This window comes from Procambarus clarkii, chromosome 72 (genome assembly GCF_040958095.1).
Source record: "Procambarus clarkii isolate CNS0578487 chromosome 72, FALCON_Pclarkii_2.0, whole genome shotgun sequence".
In the NCBI taxonomy this organism is placed as follows: domain Eukaryota; kingdom Metazoa; phylum Arthropoda; class Malacostraca; order Decapoda; family Cambaridae; genus Procambarus; species Procambarus clarkii.
In genome coordinates this window covers 12605490-12630069 of record NC_091221.1, presented here as the reverse complement: position 1 = coordinate 12630069, position 24580 = coordinate 12605490, and the positions used below count along the sequence as shown (strand labels likewise).

The following is a 24580-nucleotide window of genomic DNA, read 5'->3' as shown; positions in this document are numbered from 1 at the left end:
TTTCAGCCCTAACACAAATGCACCTTAGTTTTTATGAACAGGAAACAAAATTCAGGCTCTAGATCTCCATATCACATTAAATGTGACAATGACTGACTCTCCAATCTACCCACTACTACTAAGTGACAAGGTCAATTCATAGTTACTTATTACAGTGAGGTAACATGTCAACCAGAGTCTGGCGTGTGAACAGTATCCTGGGTACACACAGCCTAGGTTAGCAACCGAGAGTCTGTGCTTGGAAAAAAGCATTCCTACTGATGTCTGACCAATGATATAATTTAAAATACAGCTGGCAGCCTATTTCAAAAGCAATAACCATTAGAGACAGTGGTCAGAGTAAATACAGGTAAAAAAATTATTATCTTTCAAAAACTGTACCTACAGGTAGATAGGTACAGTTCAAATACAGATACCCATCTACCTACACATTCCTACAATATTTGATTAGTCACCTCTGTACTCTCGGAAAAGGTTTCCTGATCTTCCTCTTCATCCGATGCCGAATAATCTGACGACCAGCTCTCCTCTTCCTCTTCTGGAGCATCACCAAGAGTAGCATCCACCGATCTCATCATACGTGAGGAGCGACGGCCACTCTCTCTGCTGCTGTCTCCTTGCCGACCCTCAGAACTGCTGGAGCTGATGGAACCACCGCTCCCACTCATCCCATTACCAGCCATATCCCATGATGCTGTTTGCCTTAGAGCTCTACAATTATGGAAAAATTATATGAGCATTCTGCGAGCTGCAAGTGATAATCATTTACTTAATATTTATCATACGTGTATTTAAAAATCAAAGTATTGTTATAAATTATAATCTGCATAAGTACTTGCCTATGCTGTGTTGTGGGTGACAATGGTGGGATTCTAATGCCATTCAGACTTGCACCTTTTTGAATCCTTGAGGAATACTGCTTAATATTTTCCCCTTTTAGGTACTCAAATTGATCAAGTAAAACACGTTTTATTTCTTTCACCCATGTTTCTTTTACTTCCACTGATGGGGCAAGGATAATGTGAACTTCCTGTCGTCCTTGAAGCCACACCTCAAACTTGCGCACATCACCTTTATTGCCACGTACGCTCTCCGTTAGCCCAACTTGCGACATCTATTATATTGGGAAAAAATCATGAAAAGTATCATTTTTAATTAAAACTCCTTCCCTGTTCTCAGTTTGGATTTAACCTTATTAGCTGTCTAAAAATCAAAGTTCATATAAGGAATTCTAAACAGTAAAATACATTTACTAATGTATATCCTAAAAACTTTAATAATTCAAGTCACAAGTTTATGGCTATTAATATCAGTTGAAATGACACTAAATAACTACTGTACCTTAAGAGCATTTTTGAAATGATATGTAGCACGATCTGTGTCTTTTCCAGCACGCTTAGTGAAGAGTAACACCTTCTCATACAGAAAAATGTGTCTCTGAGCAGGTTTGAGCCGTAGCTCTCTCAGTCCCTTCTTGCTCTCATTCCACACGCTGAAGGGGCCCTGCATGAGCAACTTACCGAGGTCTGCCAAGTTACCCTGGAAGAAGAGGCAAGAAAAATGTATTACGTACAATGAAATCACTAGAACGTGATGTATCCAAGAGAATACTGAAGCTGTAGGACTGAACAAGAATTGTATTAAAATCACAGAAATTACTACAAAAGAATAAGAAAAAATCCTTTAAAATGGAGTATTGACAATGAATGAATGATCCTAAAGAAATAACCCAACATTTCTTTAGGATAAACTGTCAAGAAAAATACAAACCGAAAGTCGCTCCTCTTAATTATTCTGTACTCACAACCAGGATCAAGTTCAATATTTACATACTAGTTTATTGACAACCTAATCATTCCTAAACAGCTGCAAACTTTCATATACAGTACTTATTGCCTGTAATTGCTGCAGTACACATAACATCCGCAGATATTTAACCCACAAGAGCTACGAGGAGAGGTTAGAGGCATTAGATATGCCAATACTGTACTAGAAGACAGAAAAAACAGAGGCGATATAATCACTACATACAAAATAGTAATGAGTATAGATAAAATTGATAGGGAAGAATTCCAAAGACCTGGAATTTCACAAACAAGAGGTCATTGATTTAAACTAAGCAAAGCTGCCAAAGAAACGTAAGAAAATTCACTTTCACAAACAGCATGGTAGATGGTTGGAACAAGTTAGGCAAGGTGGTGATGGAGGTCAAAACAGTCAATAGTTTCAAAGCGTTATATGACAGTGTTGGCTAGACGGGACACCACGAGTGTAGCTCTCATCCTGTAACTACACTTACGTAATTAATTATTTCCCCGTGTGTTACTCTTGAGAAACCTGACGTCAACTGCAGGATATTGAATAAAAGATTTCTAAGCTACACATGGCCATTTTACTCCCTATAATATCATGATTATTAATAATTAATTTGGTTTCACTCTAAGAACTAGCAAAAAATAATTTTCCTTCAATGGAGCTTCAGTACCCTTTCAACCCCTCTTCCCCCCCCCCCCCACACACACACACACACACACACACCACAGTCAGTAGTTTCAAAGCGTTAAATGACAAAGAATGAGTAGACAGGACACCACGAACATAGCTCTCATCCTGTAACTACACTTAGGTAATTACACACACACACACACACGAAAAGTAGGGAAGAGTCAAAATTCTAAGATCTTTCTTTATATGGGCTTTTTCTTTCATTAGCTCAATAAATAATAACCAGTACTAACTTACTGGGAAGCCCACAATGGCAACTTGGTGCATGGAGTCATTGAGGCACTTGAGAACTGTGAGCATTGTGTCAACCGCCTCCTGGAGTTCCCGTCGGCCTTGGCTACCCTCCACACATTTCAGCAAATCCTGTATTAAAAAAAAAAATAAGTAAAGAGTGTAGTTTAAATACTAATCACTGAATAAAAAAAAGCTTAAAGTTAATATGAAAAGCACCTTTTTGCGAGGGACTCCCTGGTTCTCTGTGGTGCTAGCCATGGAGTGGGCCCCACCAGATAGCAGTAGTTTATTACATTCAATGCCGATTTTCAGAGCTAACCATTTAGCTGCTGCCAAAGGCAAGATCTGTTTGTACCGGCAGGACAAGATCCTGTAGTCAGGCAGGTCGTGATTCTGGCATTGATGCCAAGAGTAACTATGTTTTCTTCTGTTTAAGTCATAAAGATGCTAGTCACATGTGAAGACTATCCATAAATGTGGATGCGAAGAATAGAACTCTTAGAATATAAAAGTATGGGATACAAATTATTTTATACCGAGACAGATTAGATTAAAATGGAGGGACTAGCATTATATACGGTATGTCAGAGTGAACGAGTGAATTGGTTTTACACTTTCTGGGGTAATACTTGATATTGACCAGACCACACACTAGAAAGTGAAGAGACGACGACGATAATGGTCCAGGACAGACCGAAATATTGTTGTCTCTTCACCTTCTAGTGTGTGGTCTGGCAACATTTTCCAGCCATGTTATTGTGACTCCTTGTCTGCATAATACCTTATACTATATGAAAAATAACCTAATATATGTGAATGGTCAAGAAATTTTAACAAACAAGTTTTCTAAAGTGATACATAATGATAAAGACATGGACAATTTTGGATTTTGAAGCTTTAGAGTTACAGTAACTGCACTAACTATACATATATAGAACTGTATTTAATATTGACAATAAAAGCAAACACAGATTGTTTTTAGGACGAATAAATACATTTAACTATAACAATGGTACAGATACTGTATTCACAAGCAACAAATCGTGGTCAATAATAAAATACTTAACCCTCCCACTGCACAACATGGCTGTGGTTGATGAGACTAATTACCTGCAAAGTTCATGACACAGCTGGGGGCCATTTTAAAGTACAGCGCAAGATTTAAAAGTCCTACGTATACACGGGGCTCACATTTGCTTCCTCGGGCTTCCAGTAAACACACACTATCTTGAGACAAAATTGTATGCATGTCTCATGGGTGTGAGGGCCTCATTATTAAGAGGGTGACTACTATTAGCACACATTGCAGCAATTCACAGCACTGCCGTGCAGCTTACAATCACAGCGTTATTTGACACTAAATAATCGATTACTTTACAATAAGTGTCATACAAGATGCTGACTGTGATCAAGATTATGTACAATGTTCAGATACAGTACTCCTGAACCCAATACTGGTTACACTGCACACAGCACACAAGTCTATCTGGATAATCCACCCATCCACACTGGATGTGAATGTCTGGAGGCGGACATTCACAGCACACGACCACAGTTTCATTCATCTACACATCGTAAAATGGGACCTAATATTCGTTTAGAAAAAACTTGTGGAAAATGATTCCTAATCATAATTTAGTGAATGGATTCTGATGATGATTATGATAGCAATATATTGAGGCTAGAGATAGCAATGTAGATAGTACTATAAATTGGAGGCATTTTGCTGTGTCGAGTGGTGTCACCTGCTTGTATCGTGTGGCACTATTTGAGCTTGGATTTCATTGCCACACCCACTAGAACTGCATATTGGTTCATTGTCGAGCATAAAAATGTAGGTATATGTGAATTGCAATAATATTGTAAGGAAAAATATTTGCTAAAGTTTTACATCTTACACATACACACACACAAACCTACCTGAGTGTTACATCATATAAACAGGGATGCAACTCAGGGGTTAAAGGAAGAAGGATTTTGGTAATAAAGGATAAAAAACGTGTTGTTCCCAATGAAAACTTACTTTTCATCGTATAAAATGACACTAGGATGCACATACAACATTATGGTCAATGGAACAAGTATCAAGTCTAGCCACAAGGACTGCCTGACCTTCAGAAGGAGTTGGTACTTTGTAATGCGTTGCACAGGTTTTAGAAGGTAGGCACCAAGGGGTAGCTTGTGGTGGAGACGACGTTGACATTCTTTGAAGAAAGGGTTACTGTCGCCCACCTGGCGGCGCAGCTCTTCACTCTGGGGCTTGTTTTGGCAGTACAATGAATAAAGTCGATGGAATGAATCTTTCTGCAGAAAAATGAGAATTACATTTTGCAACACTGTTACGAAAATAAAAATTGTATTATTGCGGCATATACATTTTGAATTCAAATGCAATATTATGGGATCATAGTTTAAAAAATTGGGATGTAGCAACACCGTTGCCCACTATAAGTTAATGCAGCAAGTCCCTCATTTCCACTAAAAGTAAAAAAAGAAAAGTCATTTCATAGGACCACACCTGTTCAGGCCCCAGAAAGCAAAATAAGATTTAAGATTCATATGGCTGTGTGAAGTATTAGAGGAATGAATGAGGAACACAACAAGTTGCAAGTGATAAAAGTCTTTAAGGAAGTAAAGATTCAAGTGCTAGACTTGTGTCAAAGATAAAAGGAATGAATACGGGTAGCCGAATGGAAGCAAATATTATACGAACAAGTGTGTGATTGTAAAAAAATATTTACATCACTGAACGGCCCTGGAAGCCCAGAACATTTATGGTCAGGAATGTGCAGAGAGGCTGGACCGCTTTAGTGTTAATGAATGAAGAATGATATAGAGTGGGACAACCACAATGACCTGGCTGGTAATTTACAATACCATATGAGAGTGGGAAACTGTCTAAGGAAGCAACAGATTAGTTTCAACTCGGATAGCAATGATTCTGTCATCATGTACAAATGTTTTGAATCATCCCCCCCTCCCCTGCAGCATCTCTATCAAAACTAGATTCATTTACTAAATTTTATTACCTGCACTTGTGTTGAATTTATTTTGTGCACGTTTTTGGGACACATTGTACTGTAGTATGCCTTGTCACAGTCAAGATCCAAGCTTGGTTTGTCAAGGTCTTCCTAGTCAACGGCACAGCTGTGTCGACACTAAGTTAACATTTTCCAGCAGATAGAATGCACTATTATAATTAAGATTAAGCTCAAAGAAGATGCACATTAAAATCAACAAAATATTCTTGTAAAATAGAGGTGCATCTTAAGCAGTGGCATGTTCTATATGCCGTAAAATATGGTACTTTCTTTAACTTTAAATCCTTCTAAAATCTCTTAATGCTGAAAAAAGCATCTATTTCTATTTATTAATTTTTCAATTGCTAATTCAAATTAGCTCCCTATTAAATTATTTAATGCTCTAGTTCAATGCATGTCCCATTGCCAGTGTTCCTACGTGTAGCAGTGGGTGTGTCCACAACAGTTCTTATATACTGTACTTCAAAAGAATTTTACAGCAAAATACACTGACAAATCAACCGTCAAAGAAAGAATTAAAATGTTGAAAGACCTACCCTTTGTACAAAGCAAAGACCAATGAGCTCTGGGGTGTTGATGCAGTTCTCCAGATCCCGTAGGAAGACATCATTATGGAAGCGGAAGATCTCCTCCATATTTCCAAAGAGGAGATCACTCTTACCATATAGGTTAATTGGGATCAGAGGCTGCATCTCTGGGTTTAGCATTTCATCTTTGTACCCCTAATCATTTTAAGGGAAGAGAAAGAGTATTATTTAAATATGAAACGGGCATTAAACTCATTGTCATTTGCGTATTTTTAAAGTTAAAATGTTTGATTTTTTCATATTTAACAAAGTTCCCTAATGTCACATACAAAAATGTATATGCCCAAAGACCTGCTTGTGAGCTATACTCTTCACCTTAAGTATCGAGCAGAGTTCCGACACATATATTCTCTCGGTGTCCAGAAGCTCACGGAGGACATGGCCTCGTTTGGCTCGTGCTGCCTCAGCGTCACTTGTCCACTCTGGTGAATCCCCGCTGTCGCCGAGCTGTTGATGAACAAATCACAGGATTACACATACAAGCATATAAATGCACACATTAACTCATGCAACTAGAAAGTCTTGTGTAACAAATTTATGGAGACGTTACAGGAAAGAGATTATTGAAAGTTGAATACATTCATCTGGACCCCAAAAACAAAAAAAAAACAAAAATTTTGACAGTTCCAAACAAAAGCTGTTCTGGAAGCTGTAAACACCTGCGGTAACAGGACGACTACCGACATTGATAAAACATTTTCCGACAGAAAAATGAGGCCAATGATTAAAAGAAAATTCATCAGGCTGGAGAAATGTCACTAACAGTACAAAAATGTTCAGTACTGGTGCCTATGAACAAATGAATGACTGGTGCCTATTTTGTTCATTATTTACACAAATGATCTACTGGAATAGAATCAAGGTTACATGAATGCGTTCTCAAATGATGCTAAGCTACGGAACAATAGAACACGTGGATAAATGTTACGGCCTTCAAAGTGACTTGGGAAATAATTTAATAGTAAAATTAAGCAGTAAAGTAAAAACCAAAAGTTAAAGTAAAGAGTACCTAATTTCACCTTCGTAGTTTCATACCTTGTATTCCATACACACACTGTTCTTGTTCTACCCTCTTCCCTAGTATTAATACTTAAGACTAAGTATTTAATCTTTACCAGTGTAATCACCTCTGTCAATTTATATTGTCGATATAAAACATTGCTACAATGTACTTTTTCCACCTTACCTGATATGTTAGATTAAGGACCTGCCCGAAATGCTGTGTGTGTGTTAGGGGTTTTGCAAGAATGTAAAAATATCACTAATGTAATCTCACCAACCCATTGTACCTTCTTGTAAATAAAATTATTATTATTATTATTATTATTATGAATAGAACAACACTTGGCAAGATGAAATTCAATGTGGATATATACCATTAATCGAATGTCGGATAAGAAAACCAGGCCACACTCATCTTACGATTTATGAGCCTTGTTTCTCTCAGTGTTGTGGAGTTTCACGCCCAGCACTAGGAGTGTCAAATCATTCTTTTGGTCCAGGGAATCATTTTCTTGGCTCGCAGTTTCCCTCATTCTTTACTAGGACTGTGGCTTCAGCATTCCAGTGGGGGATCCTTTGGTTCACAACACTTGTTTGTCCAACTGGGAGACATCTGTCCTGTGGCTGTGGTGCAGTAATCTTTATGTACTTCTGGTGCTGTGGTGGTGGATACATTGTTTGGTAAATTTATTTCTGATATTCTTTGTTCTAAGGCCTGTCCCTCGTATGTCATCTGTAAAGTGGTTCTGTACAGCCAGCCAGCCTGTGTATTCTCGCACTCATGACATGCAACAGTTGGCTATTGTGACGATTTATCTGCCAATGTGTCCACGGTTAATTTCCAAGCTTGAAGCTTCTGGTGGTTCAACAACATTGTGTTACTTGCTGGATGTCCATCAGCCTCATTGTGCCTATTGCACTTGGCCACTAGTCATTCACCTGAAATTTTTCAGCCCATGGCCCTCCCATCCTGCCATTTTTCTTCTGGAGGTAAGCCTGGTTTTTCCAGTTATGCTAATTTTTCCTTTTCTAGAACAAATTGAAATCCTGTGTTTAAATCTCAAGACTGACACAAATAGTTGGGTACATTTCCTATCACCTAATGCCCTTCTTCACCTTATAGTAAATAGGTATCCAGGAGTTTGTCAGTGTGTTGTGGGGTTGCATTCTGGGGAGGGTCAGTAATTCAACCTTGGGGAGAATTTGATACAAGCCTAACATGTACATAAGGCAGTAAATACTGTATGCTGTACTGATATTAATAACATTTACAGTATATTTCTAGTATATCAAGGTGATGTTCAACAACAAACTCATCAGGTCAAATGGGATGACCTTTGACAAGCCGCTGGCTTCCTGTCCTCATCAAGGTCACTTGAGTATTAGTGGCCCTCGGGTAAATTCAGGTAACTATACACTGTCTGCCTGTCCCCTGACACAATGAAATATCATTTTATTTAAATAATTAGAGCATCAAAGATCTTGCAAATACTGTACAGCTAATTAAAATACGATTAACCATTATATAATTAATATTCAAAAGACAACAAATTAAACAAAAACTTGATTGATAGCATATAAAGTTTAGGTGTAATTCAAATAATGTTCATTCCAAAAAAATAAAAATAAGAGACAGCTCAAATGATAGACCCTTCAAAAAAAATTACAAGTAAAGGGAGAGAAACAAGTGAAGGGAGACAAAGCAAATGTGCACAAACAAAAACTATTTACTCTTGGTGTTAAGTAGATGTGAACAACCCATTTTTACACCGGTGTAAATAAGCTCAACATGTAATAGATGTTCAACCCGTAATCACACTTTAATGTGCTTCATGTTACGTGATGTTCGAGAGCATCTAAAGTGAGGCAGTTTAATGGAATTTAAGGAACTTGATTTGTTCACATTCTCAGAATAACGAGCACTGGATACACACAGAGATCACACTAACGTGATGCATCAAAAGGCATCATTAAGGCAGTGTCTGGGATGCTCCCGGACGCAGGTTCGAATCCTCGTCACGGCCCGTGTGGATTTGTTCATTTGAGCACTGGATAGGTTATAGATGGGGTGTTTATCTAGCTCTGTATGCTCCTGGTAAGGCAAAAATAACTTCTAATTACTGTAGATATGATGCTCATCAAATTGTGAGAACGGGCTGTGGAAAATAGTGAGGTGCTCTAAAGAAAAAACATGAAAACATTAATATAATACTTTGTTGATGCTTGACAGTATTTACATCAATACCAAGGTGGTGCTCAACAACGTCTACCTCATACTGATGATTAACAGTACAGTATTTACATTAATACAGATAAAAACCCACACTCTTGTATTTTATGTAAAGATGTACGCCAATTCTTTTTCACCGTCTCAAGTGCTTTATCAAGATCCGATTATATAGTTAGGACGAGACTTTTAACGAATATATAACTTATATCCGTTATAAGTCGGATATATAACTTATATCTCGACGGATAATTCCAATCTTTACATAAAACACACGTACACAAGTGGGGGTTTTATCCTATAATACCAATACTCATCAGCATTTCATTACTTGAAGAATCATAACAAAACCAGTAGACTCAACAATAGGCGAGATCTTTCTACAAGCAATACAACATCTACTGTTCAGCAGTACTTGTTTTCTTTATCACTGCTTGAACAGAAAGATAGGGTAAAACTGATAATCTGTCAGCCTTAAGACCTCGGATTCTTTTTAATAAAAACACTAAACAAGGAAACTTAAGAGATTTACTTTCCAAGTGTAACACAAATGTTTTTACAAACATATACAAATGAGGTGACATATACAACAATAGCATCCAAAACTTAATTTTGGTTTACAAAAGAAGTCACTAGACATGGAGGGGGGTCATAAAGCAAAATGAGAATTAAGTGAATGTGAAAAGCTACTTTCTGAGCAAGATAATGCTCCCTAAGGCAAGATCATGTAATGTCCCATTGGACAGGATCATGACAGTCAGGAACAGAGTGATTTTCTGTTTCCATACAGCCCAGAGAAATGCCGAGCGACTCAAAATGTTCCGACTCACGATCTACTTGACATCATAGGGATCGCTAAATGGAGTAGTGCTCTGACCATAGTAGAGTAGTGCATCCTTGCCTTAAACGAGCATCCAAGTAGAATAGCTCCGAGAGACAGAGAGAGAGAGAGAGAGAGAAGCATTCCACTTTTTACAAGCAGAATGTTGTGAAAATAGTGACAAGTACAATGACACACTCCCTTTTTCAGCTGCTCCCCAGAATGCTCCCCGAGTTAGACCCATTATGGTCAGCTCAAGTTCTTCTCAGTCTTGTCCCCTTGCATGCCAATTCTCTTTGTAAATGGTGGTGTTAAGAAAATTAGGAAGACATTGGGGTGTACAGCATAACCCATTGAGGGACCAGCTCGATGTAAAAATGGGCAATAAACTCGACACCTTTGCAAGCGGTAACAAAAGAAAAGCTAATTATTGATATGCTTGCTACTTGTTAATAAATACCTGTCAACACCAGGTAGTAGCACTTGCCACCATAATTTAACACATGAATGAGTTGAATAAATGAACAAAATTGTAATTCTTTTCTTTTTTAACTAAAATGAACAAATAATAAACAAGAAAAAAGAGGAAGAATGAACAAGAGCCCCTTTCTAGACATCGTCAAGCCAGGATCATATAACTACGGGTACTGTATTTAAAACTGTTAGGTCGCCAAAACCTGAGCCCGAATACCAGCCCCTGAAAATGTTGAAGGAAACAGCAACCAACACTCCCTACTCAAACATTATGGACCCAAGAGTAGACCACAGGCTGGCTAGCATTCTCACCTGAATATAAGAAAACCTTGCCCATAAAACAGCAGCTGCCTGGTAAGCAACGTAATGAGAAGCAGGTTTAGAGAATGGAGACAATGTGTGCATATGTTACAGCTGTGTCAAAGGTGTCAGGGACCGAACAGGAAGCATGGCAGAAGCAGAAAAAAATGATCGTCGACTAGTAGCAGGACTGACAAGCAACCTTCAAACTCGCAAGGAGCGAGTGCAGACTCAACAGGTCGATCTATAACGAGCTATACTGTACCGAGTTTGAAAGTGACTAGCGGATCTAAACACTCATGCACTAAGGCTGCTTGCCCAATGAACAGACCCAAACAGCCTAATGGTATCATCCACATCAGTAACAGGCCTGACTGTGGAGGTGGCTGTTGACCGGGATTTAGACCACTTGGTGGTAGTCATTGGTACTATCATGAACTAATTGTTTGGGGGAGTTGTTTGGCTGTTTTGACACTGTTTCCTATGAACCTTACAGGTCACAGGTGATGATAATAGTCGTCCTTTCTGCACCTCTGAAAGGCCAGGTTCTGGCTCCTCTTTGGCAGGCCTCCTGCAACTGATGGCTCCCAACTACTGGGGTCACATCTCAGTAAGATAGATTTAGGAAGCCACCATGAAGCTCCTCCCAGAACGGCCACTCTACACCCTGATGTGAACCATGAAAGGGCAGAGCCACCATGCAATTATGCATAGAATTGAACAGTAGTGGCTCACCAAGTGCATAAGTAAGGGAGGGCCTATGTCAAGATACAGAACTGGTACAAATCCCAGGGTATAACACAGGCAGTGGGACAACTCTAGGAGCCAAACCAAAGTTGCATCTTCAGGAAAGATTTCTGGAGGATGAAAGGTATTTGTCAAAAAGCAGCATAGACAATAATGTTCAAACACAACCATAGCAAAAAGCTGTTATTGGTGGAATACAAAAACCAATTGAACCAAAAAAAATATCCCATGTACTGAGTCAACAGTCTCAAGGAAAAGCTAACCTCACCAGGAGTGTGCCAGGAACGTCACAAAGTGAGGTTCCTGGCACTCTCAACACTGCTTTGGTAGTAGGAGGTACCACCTGGAGGCAGCTGGGATAGCTTGGTTTCTAAACAGTAGTTAACAGAGCAATGATTGATATTCCTTGGGTGTTGCCAATTTTTGTCTGAAGGAAGTGTTTTGTTTGGCAGCAAGCTGAGCCTTGGCTGTGGCTTGACAGATTTCCATTCTCTCTTTCTTCCCTAATTTCCATTACAAGACCATTTGCAAAGACCTGCATTTGCAGTGTTGAAATCTTAGTGGGGAATAAAAGTCTTAGATGGACTATGATAGGTCTAGTTCAGGGGGAGATCCCAAAGGAACTCTCCTCAAAATATAGATAAACATTTAACAAATTTACAATCATGTTATGGTGCTAGTAATATTTTCAATGCGTAACACGGTCTGAGTTACGTGCTATAGCCTCGGCAGTGCATCAGTGAAAGGATACTTCAACATCCATTGGGTAGTGTGCGAGAGAAGAAATGTATTCGCTGAACACTTACGTTTGCCGACTGTTTCATGTGTACATTCAAAAGCTGAAGGTTCTGAATGATCTGTGGCCCCAAAATGTATATCCCAGATGAATGTGATGGAATGGCAGTCTCATCTCTCAAAGATCCATGTGCAAAACTCTCTCTTCTTCTTAAAACTCCCTTTTGCTGTGCCCTCAATGAAGCTTCAATAATTGGCCTGCAAAAGTCTACATCTTGCCCAAGACAGACTGTTGCTGGTCTGGGTCGACGCTTGACGCTTTGGCCTCCCGGCTTCAAACGTAACATCTATGCCAGGGAAAAACTCATATAATTCAGATGAAGAAAATATTCTCACAACCCAACCCCCACACACGAAATAATATGAAGGCGATGACGTTCGGCCTGTACTTACTGTACTTTATACACCCTGTACTCTTATCAATTCATGATAATGAAGAGTGTGTTATTTGTTTCAACCACATGATTGCAATTCATTATCTTCAAAAAACAACTTTTCGGTCCGTCCTGAATCATTATCAAGCCACACTGCTTGATAATGGTCCAGGACAGACCGAAACATCGTTTCTTCACTTGGTTGTGGTTTGTGGTTGGTTGATGTGTGGTTTGTTCATCGTATCTTCAGCCATGTTACTGTGAATTCTTAACAGCAGTTAAATTTGTAATGTACAGTACGTATCTCCACATGTACCACCATTTACACATCAATATTTTCAACTTGGTTGCATTTGGTTTGCAAAGCCTCAAATGATTTAAACATTTTTTTGCCAAATGAAACATAGTACTGTAATTTAATACAGTAATTAATACATAATTCTGATGACTTTTAGTGCAAAAATAAAATACTAGTTTTATTGAATCTACCAAATCTTTGGACCGATTCTGGAACATGTTTCTGTAATATCGCAGGTTTTTAAATGTGACTAATACAATTCATCACAAATAAAAAATCCAGTATTAAATGTAATGAAACGACATTATCTGGTGGGGTCCTTTAATGGCTCCCCGAAAGTAGTGGGGGGGGAGGGGCCTCCCAGAAAAGACAAATCTTAATGTTATATAGTTTTTAAATTCCTTTTTTTTTAATAATGATTTCATTATAAAAACACTTCCCCGACTCAAATTCTATAAACAAATTGTATGACAAACTACACATTCATTTTGAAACTTAATAATGTGACCTTGCATATTTTCCGTTAAGTGTTTTATATAAAGTATCTAAAATATTTTTTGGAAGCAAATTATTTTAGGAGTTTGGTTATGGAATCTTTGAGGACATAAGACACATGCTATTCCATTATTATTTGTGTAAGGCATTGTACATCACAATATTTTCCTCTGAAGAATGTTTATCTTTTTCCCATGTCAAGGTTAGTGAAAGAAAACACCTACTGTAATATGTTACCATATCATCAGAGAGAAACAGAGAGAGAGAGAGACTGCAGAAAATATTGCATACATACAAAAATTCTTTATTCAATAGTAGATTTCAAATACTTTGAACACGGTCCTCACCTTTGGTAGCGTTGAAGCCTTCCTCATGCTCTTCGGAGACTTGGGGAGGTCGGCGTGTAGCGGGGAAGCTGGGTGGGAGTGTGGGTGGGAGCTACCGCCTTGTCCTTGGGTGTAATGGAAAGGTACGGCTGGTTCCGGCGTCACAGCGTGCACAGGACGGGGCAGGCGGGTTGCAAGTTTCTTCAGGGAACTCTTTCGTTTCTCACACATCATTTGTACATCTTCTATCCGTTTGAGCACCTAAAATCAAATTCATACGAATGAACACGAAATGTAATGTAAAATACTGGAGGATGCATAAACTTTTATGCATATTATAGAAAATGAAAAATGAAATACTTTAGCACTTTTGTGTATTCCAGTACATCTTAGGAAGTACAGCAAGTGTGGTGAAGCCGAAATGAGTGAGAACAGTACGTGAGAAGTGGAATAGAGCAGGGTTATGTGGCAGCAGTTTAAGAACACCCTACACTACTGTGTGCACCTTGTCTCATGAAGGAGCAGGACACTGTTGTTTATGATCTGCTAGAGAATACCAGTGCTAAGTCCATGTGATACATTGTAATGGTCAAAAAGAAGGAAGTGTCAATTTTGTAATAGATTTACCCTTCTTTTCCTATACTGATGCCTTATTTTCTCTGGGATGATGCCTGACCATCCCACAAAAGTGGGATATGTAGTAGTAATGACAATGAAGGAAATAACAAGAACAAATCTACAAGGGCCGTGACGAGGATTCGAACCTGCGTCCGGAAGCATCCCAGACACTGCCTTAATCGACTGAGCTACGACAGGGTTAAAACAAATCCACAAGGCCCTTGTGGATTTGTTCATATTTTATTTTATTTTATTTTTTTTTGTTTTGAGATATATACAAGAGTTGTTACATTCTTGTACAGCCACTAGTACGCGTAGCGTTTCGGGCAAGTCCTTAATCCTATGGTCCCTGGAATACAATCCCCTGCCGCGAAGAATCGTTTTTTCATCCAAGTACACATTTTACTGTTGCGTTAAACAGAGGCTACAGTTAAGGAATTGCGCCCAGTAAATCCTCCCCGGCCAGGATACGAACCCATGACATAGCGCTCGCGGAACGCCAGGCGAGTGTCTTGCCACTACACCACGGAGACTGCTGAAGCATCACGAAGATTTGATGCATCACGTTAGTGTGATCTCTGTGTGTGAAGGAAATAACCTTACCTGTTGCACCAGACCCTTGGTCTCGGGGGTAATGACATCTTCGAACATTGTCTTCAATTCCCGAGAGCTACCTAGCCGACTGTGATCTGAGGAGGCCATAAACTCTTCTAGTTCTCTTAAGGCCTCCTCTGCAAATTCTGGAGCTTGGCATCTCTCAATTTGTTGCGATGCTAGGAGTTCTACCCCCTCAGTGCACCATTTGTTGGCCTATAATGGATATAATAAAAAATTTATTATTATTATCCTTAAATTTCTAACAAAAAAAAAAAACTTTAATTTTAATAAAATATATTGTAAAATATATCTACTTAATAAAACAAAACATATTTAGATCTCCAAAATAAGAAGCATGCAGCCACAAAGCCACCAAGACCATCACAGCCTGGTTGGTTAGACAAGTGTAAAAGAAAAAGAAAACTTAGTTCCCCATGAAACTGGAGTATCTATAGTATCAGCATTATTACTTCCGTCCGTCCATCCATCCACTCATGATCATGTCCCCGTTTCCCACTTTCATGCAGTGGGGGATGCATCAGCCCAGAGAAAAATGGTGAATAATACTGTATACAGAAAGTGATTAATGCTAAAAGACGAAAATATAACTTTTATTCATTGAATGATTCACACCAGGGATAAACAAGCACTACAACACTACATCAGTCATCAACAGCAGCATCTCACTTCATAAGACCATGTGTAGTTAGTTATGGTAATTTCTTCTCACAGATATTATAACATAGGATAAAAACCCACACTTGTGAATGTGTGAAATTTTTAAAGGATATAGGAGCACACAAAGCCTGGTCCCCGAGTCTTGCTAACATCTGTGTCAAGCTATTATTAAATATTATTATTATTATTGAGAGGAAAGATGGAGGTACGGTGAAGATGATTGAAGTGGATGGGAGCTTAGACTGTAGCTGACAGGAAAGTCTGAGCCATTATTAATAAAACTGGAGGTTAAAATATAAGGACAATGTATGAAAGTATGGCAACATTCACACTGATAACCAATGGAAATCTATCGAGACGAGGTATGCTCACATTGTGCGCAAAAAGCTACTTACTCTCTCGATTCGTTCTTGAAGGTCTCGACACTTGTGTAAAGTTTCGAGGCGCTTGGTGATACGGTCATGGAAAGCATCTCTCATCCTTACTAATTCTACACATTTGGGTTGGATGGAGTCAACTGCATAGTGTTGGCTCTCGATAAGCTGGGTGCCGATGATTCGCAGTTCTTCTGCCTTCTCTAGCTGATCCTGTTGAGATGTTATAAGAGTATAAGTAACTATTATATTAATCAACATGCACTAATAGTCTACCCATAGTAAATCATAGAACAGAATATGCAGCACAGCAAAATGAAGTACCCAGTACACAAAACCTTACATTGAAATGTACATGTTAACCCTAGCAATACGATCTATAATTTTTAAAGATAAATTTGATTGTAAAGGTACAGGATGATGGGAGACCAAGAGGGATAGTAAGTGGACTGGCAGGTAGGTTAGAGAATGAAAGCAGACAAATGAACTTAAACACTTACAGCAGTGAGCATGTGGAAATCTTGAGCCTCTGCTAGCAACTGGTCGACATGTAAAACAGAATCTCCAACTTCAGACATTCCTGACAGCTGCTTTAATGACACCTCCAAGCATGTCTGACAAAGTAAACAAAAACTGAATGAACTCTATATCAACAACAACTTGGATGCTGACAATCGGTACGTGTATTATTTTGAAACAATACACAGTTTAATCTGGAACCTGTTCCTATAAAGCATCAGCTCAATAAATGTTGCATTACATCACGATTCTAAAGATTTTTAGAATAGCAAAATATAGAATTAATAATTCACAGAGTACACTACCTGTACTCACAACAGCAGAGGTTCATAGCATTTAATATGTAATACTGATGGTGCTTGTCGCATATATGCATTCAGTATTGTATGAATGCACCTTCCACAGAATTATTCCAGCTAAAAAATGCTATAAAATTTAGTTATACTGCTGAACTCAAATGGAATTAGCTACTACATTTAATGACTTCAATAGTTCATTAAAATGACTTGCCCACAAACAGTTTTGTTGGATTACGCAATATCCTTTTTTATACAGCTCACCTGCAACTCCCTGAAGTCTGTCTCAAATCGCCTCAGCTGAAGACACTGTGTGAGTCTTCCTTCATGTCTTGTCCAGAACTCGTCAAAGGTTCTTTCCGTTTCCTCTAGCTGAACCAAAAGCCGCTCAACTGCTGTCACATTGATAAGTTTATCCGGACATAGACGTGCCGAGCGTGGTTCTCCCGGTCGCTTGATACAGTTAAGTAACGTTTCTCCATGTCGGGATGCTGATAACAAGTCATCCTTCAGCACACTGTATTCAGAACACTGTCGGAAAGTAGGAAAATATTAAAATAACACACTTGGCTTCATTTGCCTGTACAGTAACACTGATTCGAGCTGCTAGGTGTTCATGGGAAACCCCCACCTCTGAAATATTCTTGCAAATTATATACAGCAATTGGTCTTAGCTACAGTATATATTTTACTGATGCAATTAATAAGTAAAGTACATGTGTCGTGGGCAAGACTGCTGGCTTAAATAAAAAGCCTACCTTAAATTGGTATACATATTGGTATGCAATTGGTATACATGTACTGGGCTGAGTAATCCCAACTTGTTACAGTAGTAATATTTTTAATCTTTCCTTGTTTACATACATTGCATAGTTCATATCTTAAGCTAAATTGTGCACATTTTACCACTACTGTATATATAGTATGTCTCGGTTCTAATTAGAGTAAATGCTTGGTTACAATGTAATTAATAGACTAATTAAATTACCTGAAATAGATCAAAATAAAAAATTAAACAATTTAATGTGTATTAAATAACAATACAGAATCTGTAAAGAGGACTAACATGGAATTCAAATAATATGCTAGTTAATGAAAGAGGAAAAATCTCTTAAAAAATCTGTGTAAATACAGGAAGTCCCCAACTTATGAACGGGATGCATTCCAAAGAGATTTGTAAGACTGCTGTTTATAACTCTTGAGTCAGATTTGCCATAGACACAATGCTGTAAATGCAGGCTGCATTCCCAGACCAACAAAATTCAACATGCTGTATATAATAATTGTTTGGTGAAAATACACCAGACCCCCTTTTTTTTCTTACCTAAAATTATGTACTGCAGTTGACCCGACTGTCTTTTGATTGTTTTTTTAAAAGATTGAAGAGGTCTAAATAATATAAGAGAGACAGTAATAGGTAATGATACATGAGAGATAGGGATTAATGAACCATTATGTTTCACTGGCTGCTAAAATGTGAGTCTCCTGCTTGATATTACAGTGGCATTTCCAAAAATCATCCTAGGCAAAACTACACCATTCACACCCTCATTTCTTTTTCTCCCATGCTATTGGCAAACATTATTAAGCAAAACCTTAATTTCAACCAGTCATATGATGAATATCTAGCAGGAGAGCCTAACTGGACAATTTTTTCACTTGCATATCTAGTATTTTGCCATGTTCTGACCTCTAAACCTTACTTTTCACAAGGTAGCAACCATGACCCCTGGTGACAGTAAATACAGGAAATTCAAAATGGAAACTAACCATACATTTTTGTTTTAATTATGTTCAGTGGTTTTTCCCATGACGCCAACTCCCTTCTCTAATCTTGTGCCTATTTAGGAATTATTATTAATAACTCACTTGGAGTCACATTAAAGGAGATACTACTCATACGACTCATGTGTCATGCTTTATGGCCAAAGTTTACTTTGCAACGTTTAAAGTTCAATCTGTCACATTTATAGATATCTACGTGACCGCAAAGAGACCATCATTGTCATCTTTTCCCACATTTTATCCTCTGAACACTTCTGATCTATGTTGGTCTTTCTCCCTAAACAGATCTGAATATCTATAGCTTTTTTCTATGGTAATGGGTCACCTTGTTGGTACTAGTACATCAGTAACATTTTTTCTTCTAATCTGCTATATCTTATTAATAGTGGAGTACATTGGGTATGAGAATATGGTTGACTTGGGCAGCACGGGTCATCCTTATTTTGGCCATCTGGACATAATAGCAGCATAGATCATATCAGTAAGATGACGGAGCTGGTTTGTAAAGCAGATCCAGAAGTAAATGGATACTTAGGAGACCATTCGTAAGTCGCCTGATAGTAAGTTGGGGACCCCCTGTACAGTAATTACTGCTTGAACATTGAACTGTTATTTTAGGATTTGTACTAATACATGCAAATGTGTACAGAACTTTCATGTATATAGAGGCACATTACATGAATCATGCACTCATGACTTTAAATAACAAATATTCCCACCTGAGAACGAAGAAGTTCCTCTGTAGAAGCAACATCATTTGGGAATTCTGTCTCCTGCAGCTTCTGGGTGAAAGCTCGCAGTGAGGCACTGATCTCCTGTGTGTTGGCGCTGAACTTCTCCACCGCCTGCAACCAGAGGGAGGTGGAGGGTCTTGGGGTGTTGGGAACTACAAAGGGTACATGCCACCAAATTTATAAGGCCACATAGTAATACATTCCCATGACCAGTTCAACTGGCAGGAGAAGTGACTTTACTTAATGTGAGGAATTTTTGGCAGAAGGGAGCAGGCACGAGTGCTATTGCTCTCTCCACATTTATTAGGTAAAAAAGTAGCTTTAATAGCCCCTTATTTTTTTGCCAGCAAATACATTCAGAACAAAATATAGAAAAATAAATGTTCAATTTGACAATACAAAACTCTTTACAGAAGCAAATCTAAATTTCGACAAGACAACACAGCACAACACAAAATAATGCATATCTCCAACACAGTTGACCTGCATAATCCTTTATATACAATTTTTTTTTTTTACCTGCATACCTAAACATCTAAATGTGTACATATATCCATAATGCCACACTGATACATTTGATGAATCAAAGATGTATTTTGTGTTTCTAAGAATATATACACACTGTTACAAGGGGTAATAAAATTGTGAAAAAAAAAATATCCATGAAAGGATAAAACGGGTAGCCCTGGACGTCCGGAGAGAGGGTTTGGGGGACGACGATACACAGGGGCGTGGCGCCCACGCCCTGGTCGTCAGGGGCGCGGCGACCTGGGACACATGGCACATGTAGGAGCACGCCCTACTGCCCTGGGCCCCAAAATCATAAACGAAGATAAAAAAACAAAAAAAAAAAGGACAGAAATAAATATACTCTGACGTCACCACTGAGTCCCAGGGATATCGGAGTGAGGGACCATCAAGTTGAGCACAGACAGGGTCAGGAGCACCCTGGGCCAGTGGTGGAGGGGCTCACCAGGTCTTGGACCCTCCAAGTACAGCACCAAAAGAGATACTATCCCAACCTAGATTCCAAGCACAGGTGCGGTGGGGGTGTAGCGAGAAATTTAAGGCTATCGGCACCCATGACTTGAAATTTCTCAACAGCCATATTTGATTTAGAATTATCTAACAATTGCATTTCTCTGATATCAGTGGGTGAGAATTGGAGTGTTTGCTTGCGTTGAATGACTGAAGTGGAATTTTAGGGTGCAAGGCCCTATTTGCCTAAAAAGCAGTGACTTAGTATTAAATATTCCTTTCCAAATTGGTTTATTTCAATTATGTTATATTAAGAAAATGAATTACTGACTTAGGGTAGGTTTGGGTAGGGTGTGTGTGAGAGACTGTGTGCGCACCCTCTTGCTGGAGGGTGGGCCTCTATGAATGGAGGGGGCACACACACATCTGTATATGCAAATTTAGGAAAACCTTTATGTACTATAACCTGGCTTAGTTTTAGAAAAGCAGAGAAAATAAATATAAAACATGGATATTGGATAAATGAATGTCACAATTTATGGACACGACAGGGATTTATCAATGAGAAAACGGACCCGACAAGCAACATTCCTAGGAACTAAACACTTTTCATTGCATTATAAGAACCACTTAAGTTCTTAAGTCAGTCACCATCACATCAGATTGTTTAAAATTAAAATGTCCCCTTAAATAAGAATGTTTTTCAACTATTAAAGGAAGCAATTAAAAGAGCAAATTTCCGAGTTATATATCCTGGGGTAGGAATTCTAGGAATTACAGGCGAGTATCTCAGAGGTCCCTTTGGTAATAACTTGGGGGTCCTGAGTAAGGCCCCCCACACCGCAGACCCAGGGGTGGCACTGTACCTGCTTCAGAGTAGCCACGGCGTGCTGGATCTGTCGGGAAAAGAGTTGCTCATTGTAGAAGCGATGGTAGCCGGGGCGGCGCTGTATCAGGGAGAGTAGAGAGGGCCGCGTTAGACACTGGTGAAGGGCAGGGGGTTGAGGGCGCGCCGGGGCACTTTTGAGAGGGGAAGTGGGGAGGGAAAGGGCTCATTGTGGACGCCATGGGTAGTAGTCAGTTCAGTCTAGAGCTGCCAAAATGGTAAAACCAAGAAAACCTATTCCCTATCTAAGAACACAGTTCACAACACCTCGTAAGCCCTACAATATTCAGCCCCAAAAGTAATTAACTGCTGAATGGATTAATAAGTATACATTTGACCACCTTGCTCTCATGACAATTTGTGAAAATACTTTTCAATTAATCTATTTTGAATATTTCGATATACAGTACTGTATATGACAAAAAAAGGTCAAATTCACTGTCTCATGTTGGCAGCTCTAGTGCACTCCACCTACAACAAACGACGAAAATTTAATCCACTCGCAAAGATTGATCATGAACGCAACGTATTTCAGAACAAATTTAAAGTTCGTACAATAGCCCTCAAGAGTGTAAGAAAACATCGAACACAGGTAATGTAGTAGTAGTAGAGTGGATGGAGTCTCGGACATGGAGGGCCAGTGGGTAGCAAAGGGGGGTTATACGAGAGTATGATGCAGCTTGGTGCTATTCATATCAGAAACCTGTTGAGAGAAAGCATTTTCATAGTTTCTACAGTGATTAGAGCATTATTAACGGTTTCATCTATAGTATATATGCACAGGGGTATATCTTCCCTTTTGCTTCAGAGAACAAATGTCTCGAGTACAGCACATTTTTTAACTGTACCACTTGCAGAAGTAGAATGGGGTCAATAATAATAATAATAATCTGTAGTCGTTAGGACAATGCAGTATGGAAACGCACCTATTATTTATTAGAACCCATAATGGGTTATCAAGACCCTCCCTCCTGAATGTATTACAATCAAGCTCCTGCTGTTCTTGTCAAGTTCACCTTTTGATATGCAATCCATGAAGGGTTGCATATTAAAATTATTTCTGGACACAGGGTTTTCATACTTTAAGGCAACTTGGTTTCGTTCATGTTAAGTAATTCTGTAACTTACATTTTAGTAAAATGTTAAGTAAACATCTGGCACTATTCGTCTGCTATAAACATCCTTCCTTCCAAGTATTAAACAGATAAAAACAGAACTCAAGATGGAGGAAGAATTATGCGTGTCTGGTGTCGTGCAGGTCAAACAGTGGGAGGAGTTCCATTCAGGAATTTGTTATTTAGTGGGAGGAGGGATGGGGAACACATGAAGTGATACAGAGAGGCAGCGTCCGCCCAGAAAAAGGATCAGCCAAGGTAATAATCTTAAATTGCATCAAATGGCACAATGTAATTAGTTACAAGATACAGTTTTCAAATTTAATATTTACTGAGCCCAACTGTTTGTATGTAAAAACAAAGCAAATTCGTTATCTTGACACAATAATTTTGGAGAAGCCACAAACACTATTGCTTTCAGAGATTGTGGGGGAACTGGTGTGTTTGACCTGCACACACACACCTGAATCTGGAGGATATAGTCTCCTTCTATGATGGCATCTGAGGCGTGGGTGGAGGCGATATCTTCGACCAGCTCCATGACAGTACGAGCGTGGGCCACCGCTGCCTCCTCAGTACCAGAGAATAGGCGCCGAGGGTTCCTGGCTACTACTCTTCGGCCACGTTCGCGGTCTCTCTGTACGGTGAGGGCGGGGCAGGACACTCATGGGATGGGGATGTTTTTAACAAGGAAAGGTGATAGTGTAGGTGGTCAGTGGCAGTTAATTTCATGAAAGGATATTAATATTTATCCACAGATGACAGACATAAACGACAGGACAGACACGTGGTATAGCAAATATAAGATGAAAAGCACACAATACAGTTATCATGAAGTAAAGAGTGTAATGAGCAGTAAGTAAAGGAGGTATTGAGTATTTTGATACAACAAAGGAAAATAAGGCAAATAACAAATATAAATAATTCCAAATATGTTAGAATGATACCCAGGGATATAAAACATTGAAGCAAATAAAGCATTATAGAGACAGCATTAAATCCATTGTATTAACAGGGAAACAAATAATATAAACACACACACACATTGAGACAAGGTTCACAAATTATTTAAAAGCCCAAGGAATTTTTTTATATTAAATAAAATGTAGAGTAGAAATTTAGAAAAGCAAGGCCCAGAAGAAGTTCAAAGAATATAAAGCAGTATATTTAGGGTAGATTAGTGGGGGCCAGGGAAGGAATGGGGTAAAACAAACTGTTATCAGATAGGATTGAACAAAACCATTAGATAGTTTAATCAGCAGCAATATAGTTTGGCATCAATAAGCATCATGCTACCTTAAGAATCAACACACAACCCTCACATTTACACGTCAGACAAAATACTTTGAGCCCAATGTACTGGACTGATTTTAGAAGTAAACACAGTTATTAGAGTGCAGTGCAGTACTGCCACTAAAGTGATCTACAGTACTACTCCCAGCATTAAGTTACTCACGGTCAAGTCTGTACATCTTAATGATGCCAATAAGAATAATGCAGATAGGATACAAAAGTGGTTTTATAATTTATGTGCAGTCCAATGTCAATTTTTGGTACAAATGGTGTTACAAATATAAATGAAAATTTAATATGAACAATACTCTGGTGTAAGTTTGAATTTGTACCAACGATAAAAGAACTTCCATTACATACAACAAGCATGGTCAACAATATTACATGGGACAATATAAAGAAAATGCTACACAAATTATATAATGTATAACAGACAACAAACGATGGTATAGTATCATCAGGAGGGATATGCAATTGGATGA

The 24580-nt window shown here is 38.7% G+C and overlaps 1 protein-coding gene across 11 annotated transcripts in view; it reads right to left on the bottom strand.

The window, feature by feature from the left end:
- The window catches only part of LOC123773626 (guanine nucleotide exchange factor DBS), a 544948-nt gene that overhangs the window by 10292 nt on the left and 510076 nt on the right, over nt 1-24580 (bottom strand). For 6 of the 11 annotated variants that reach the window (XM_069312524.1, XM_069312525.1, XM_069312526.1 and 3 more), the window contains 16 exons: nt 23269-23442; nt 21671-21700; nt 19812-19937; nt 17572-17838; nt 16993-17106; nt 16514-16705; nt 15447-15653; nt 14247-14486; nt 12744-13019; nt 6683-6814; nt 6317-6502; nt 4852-5043; nt 2743-2868; nt 1342-1539; nt 840-1114; nt 456-711 (listed from right to left, as the gene is read on the bottom strand). In XM_069312524.1, coding sequence (XP_069168625.1) covers nt 456-711; nt 840-1114; nt 1342-1539; nt 2743-2868; nt 4852-5043; nt 6317-6502; nt 6683-6814; nt 12744-13019; nt 14247-14486; nt 15447-15653; nt 16514-16705; nt 16993-17106; nt 17572-17838; nt 19812-19937; nt 21671-21700; nt 23269-23442 — 2991 coding nt within the window. Of the gene's footprint in view, nt 1-455; nt 712-839; nt 1115-1341; nt 1540-2742; nt 2869-4851; nt 5044-6316; nt 6503-6682; nt 6815-12743; nt 13020-14246; nt 14487-15446; nt 15654-16513; nt 16706-16992; nt 17107-17571; nt 17839-19811; nt 19938-21670; nt 21752-23268; nt 23443-24580 lie in introns of all 11 variants that reach the window. The other 5 variants (XM_045767432.2, XM_045767435.2, XM_045767433.2 and 2 more) reach the window with 5 other exon arrangements.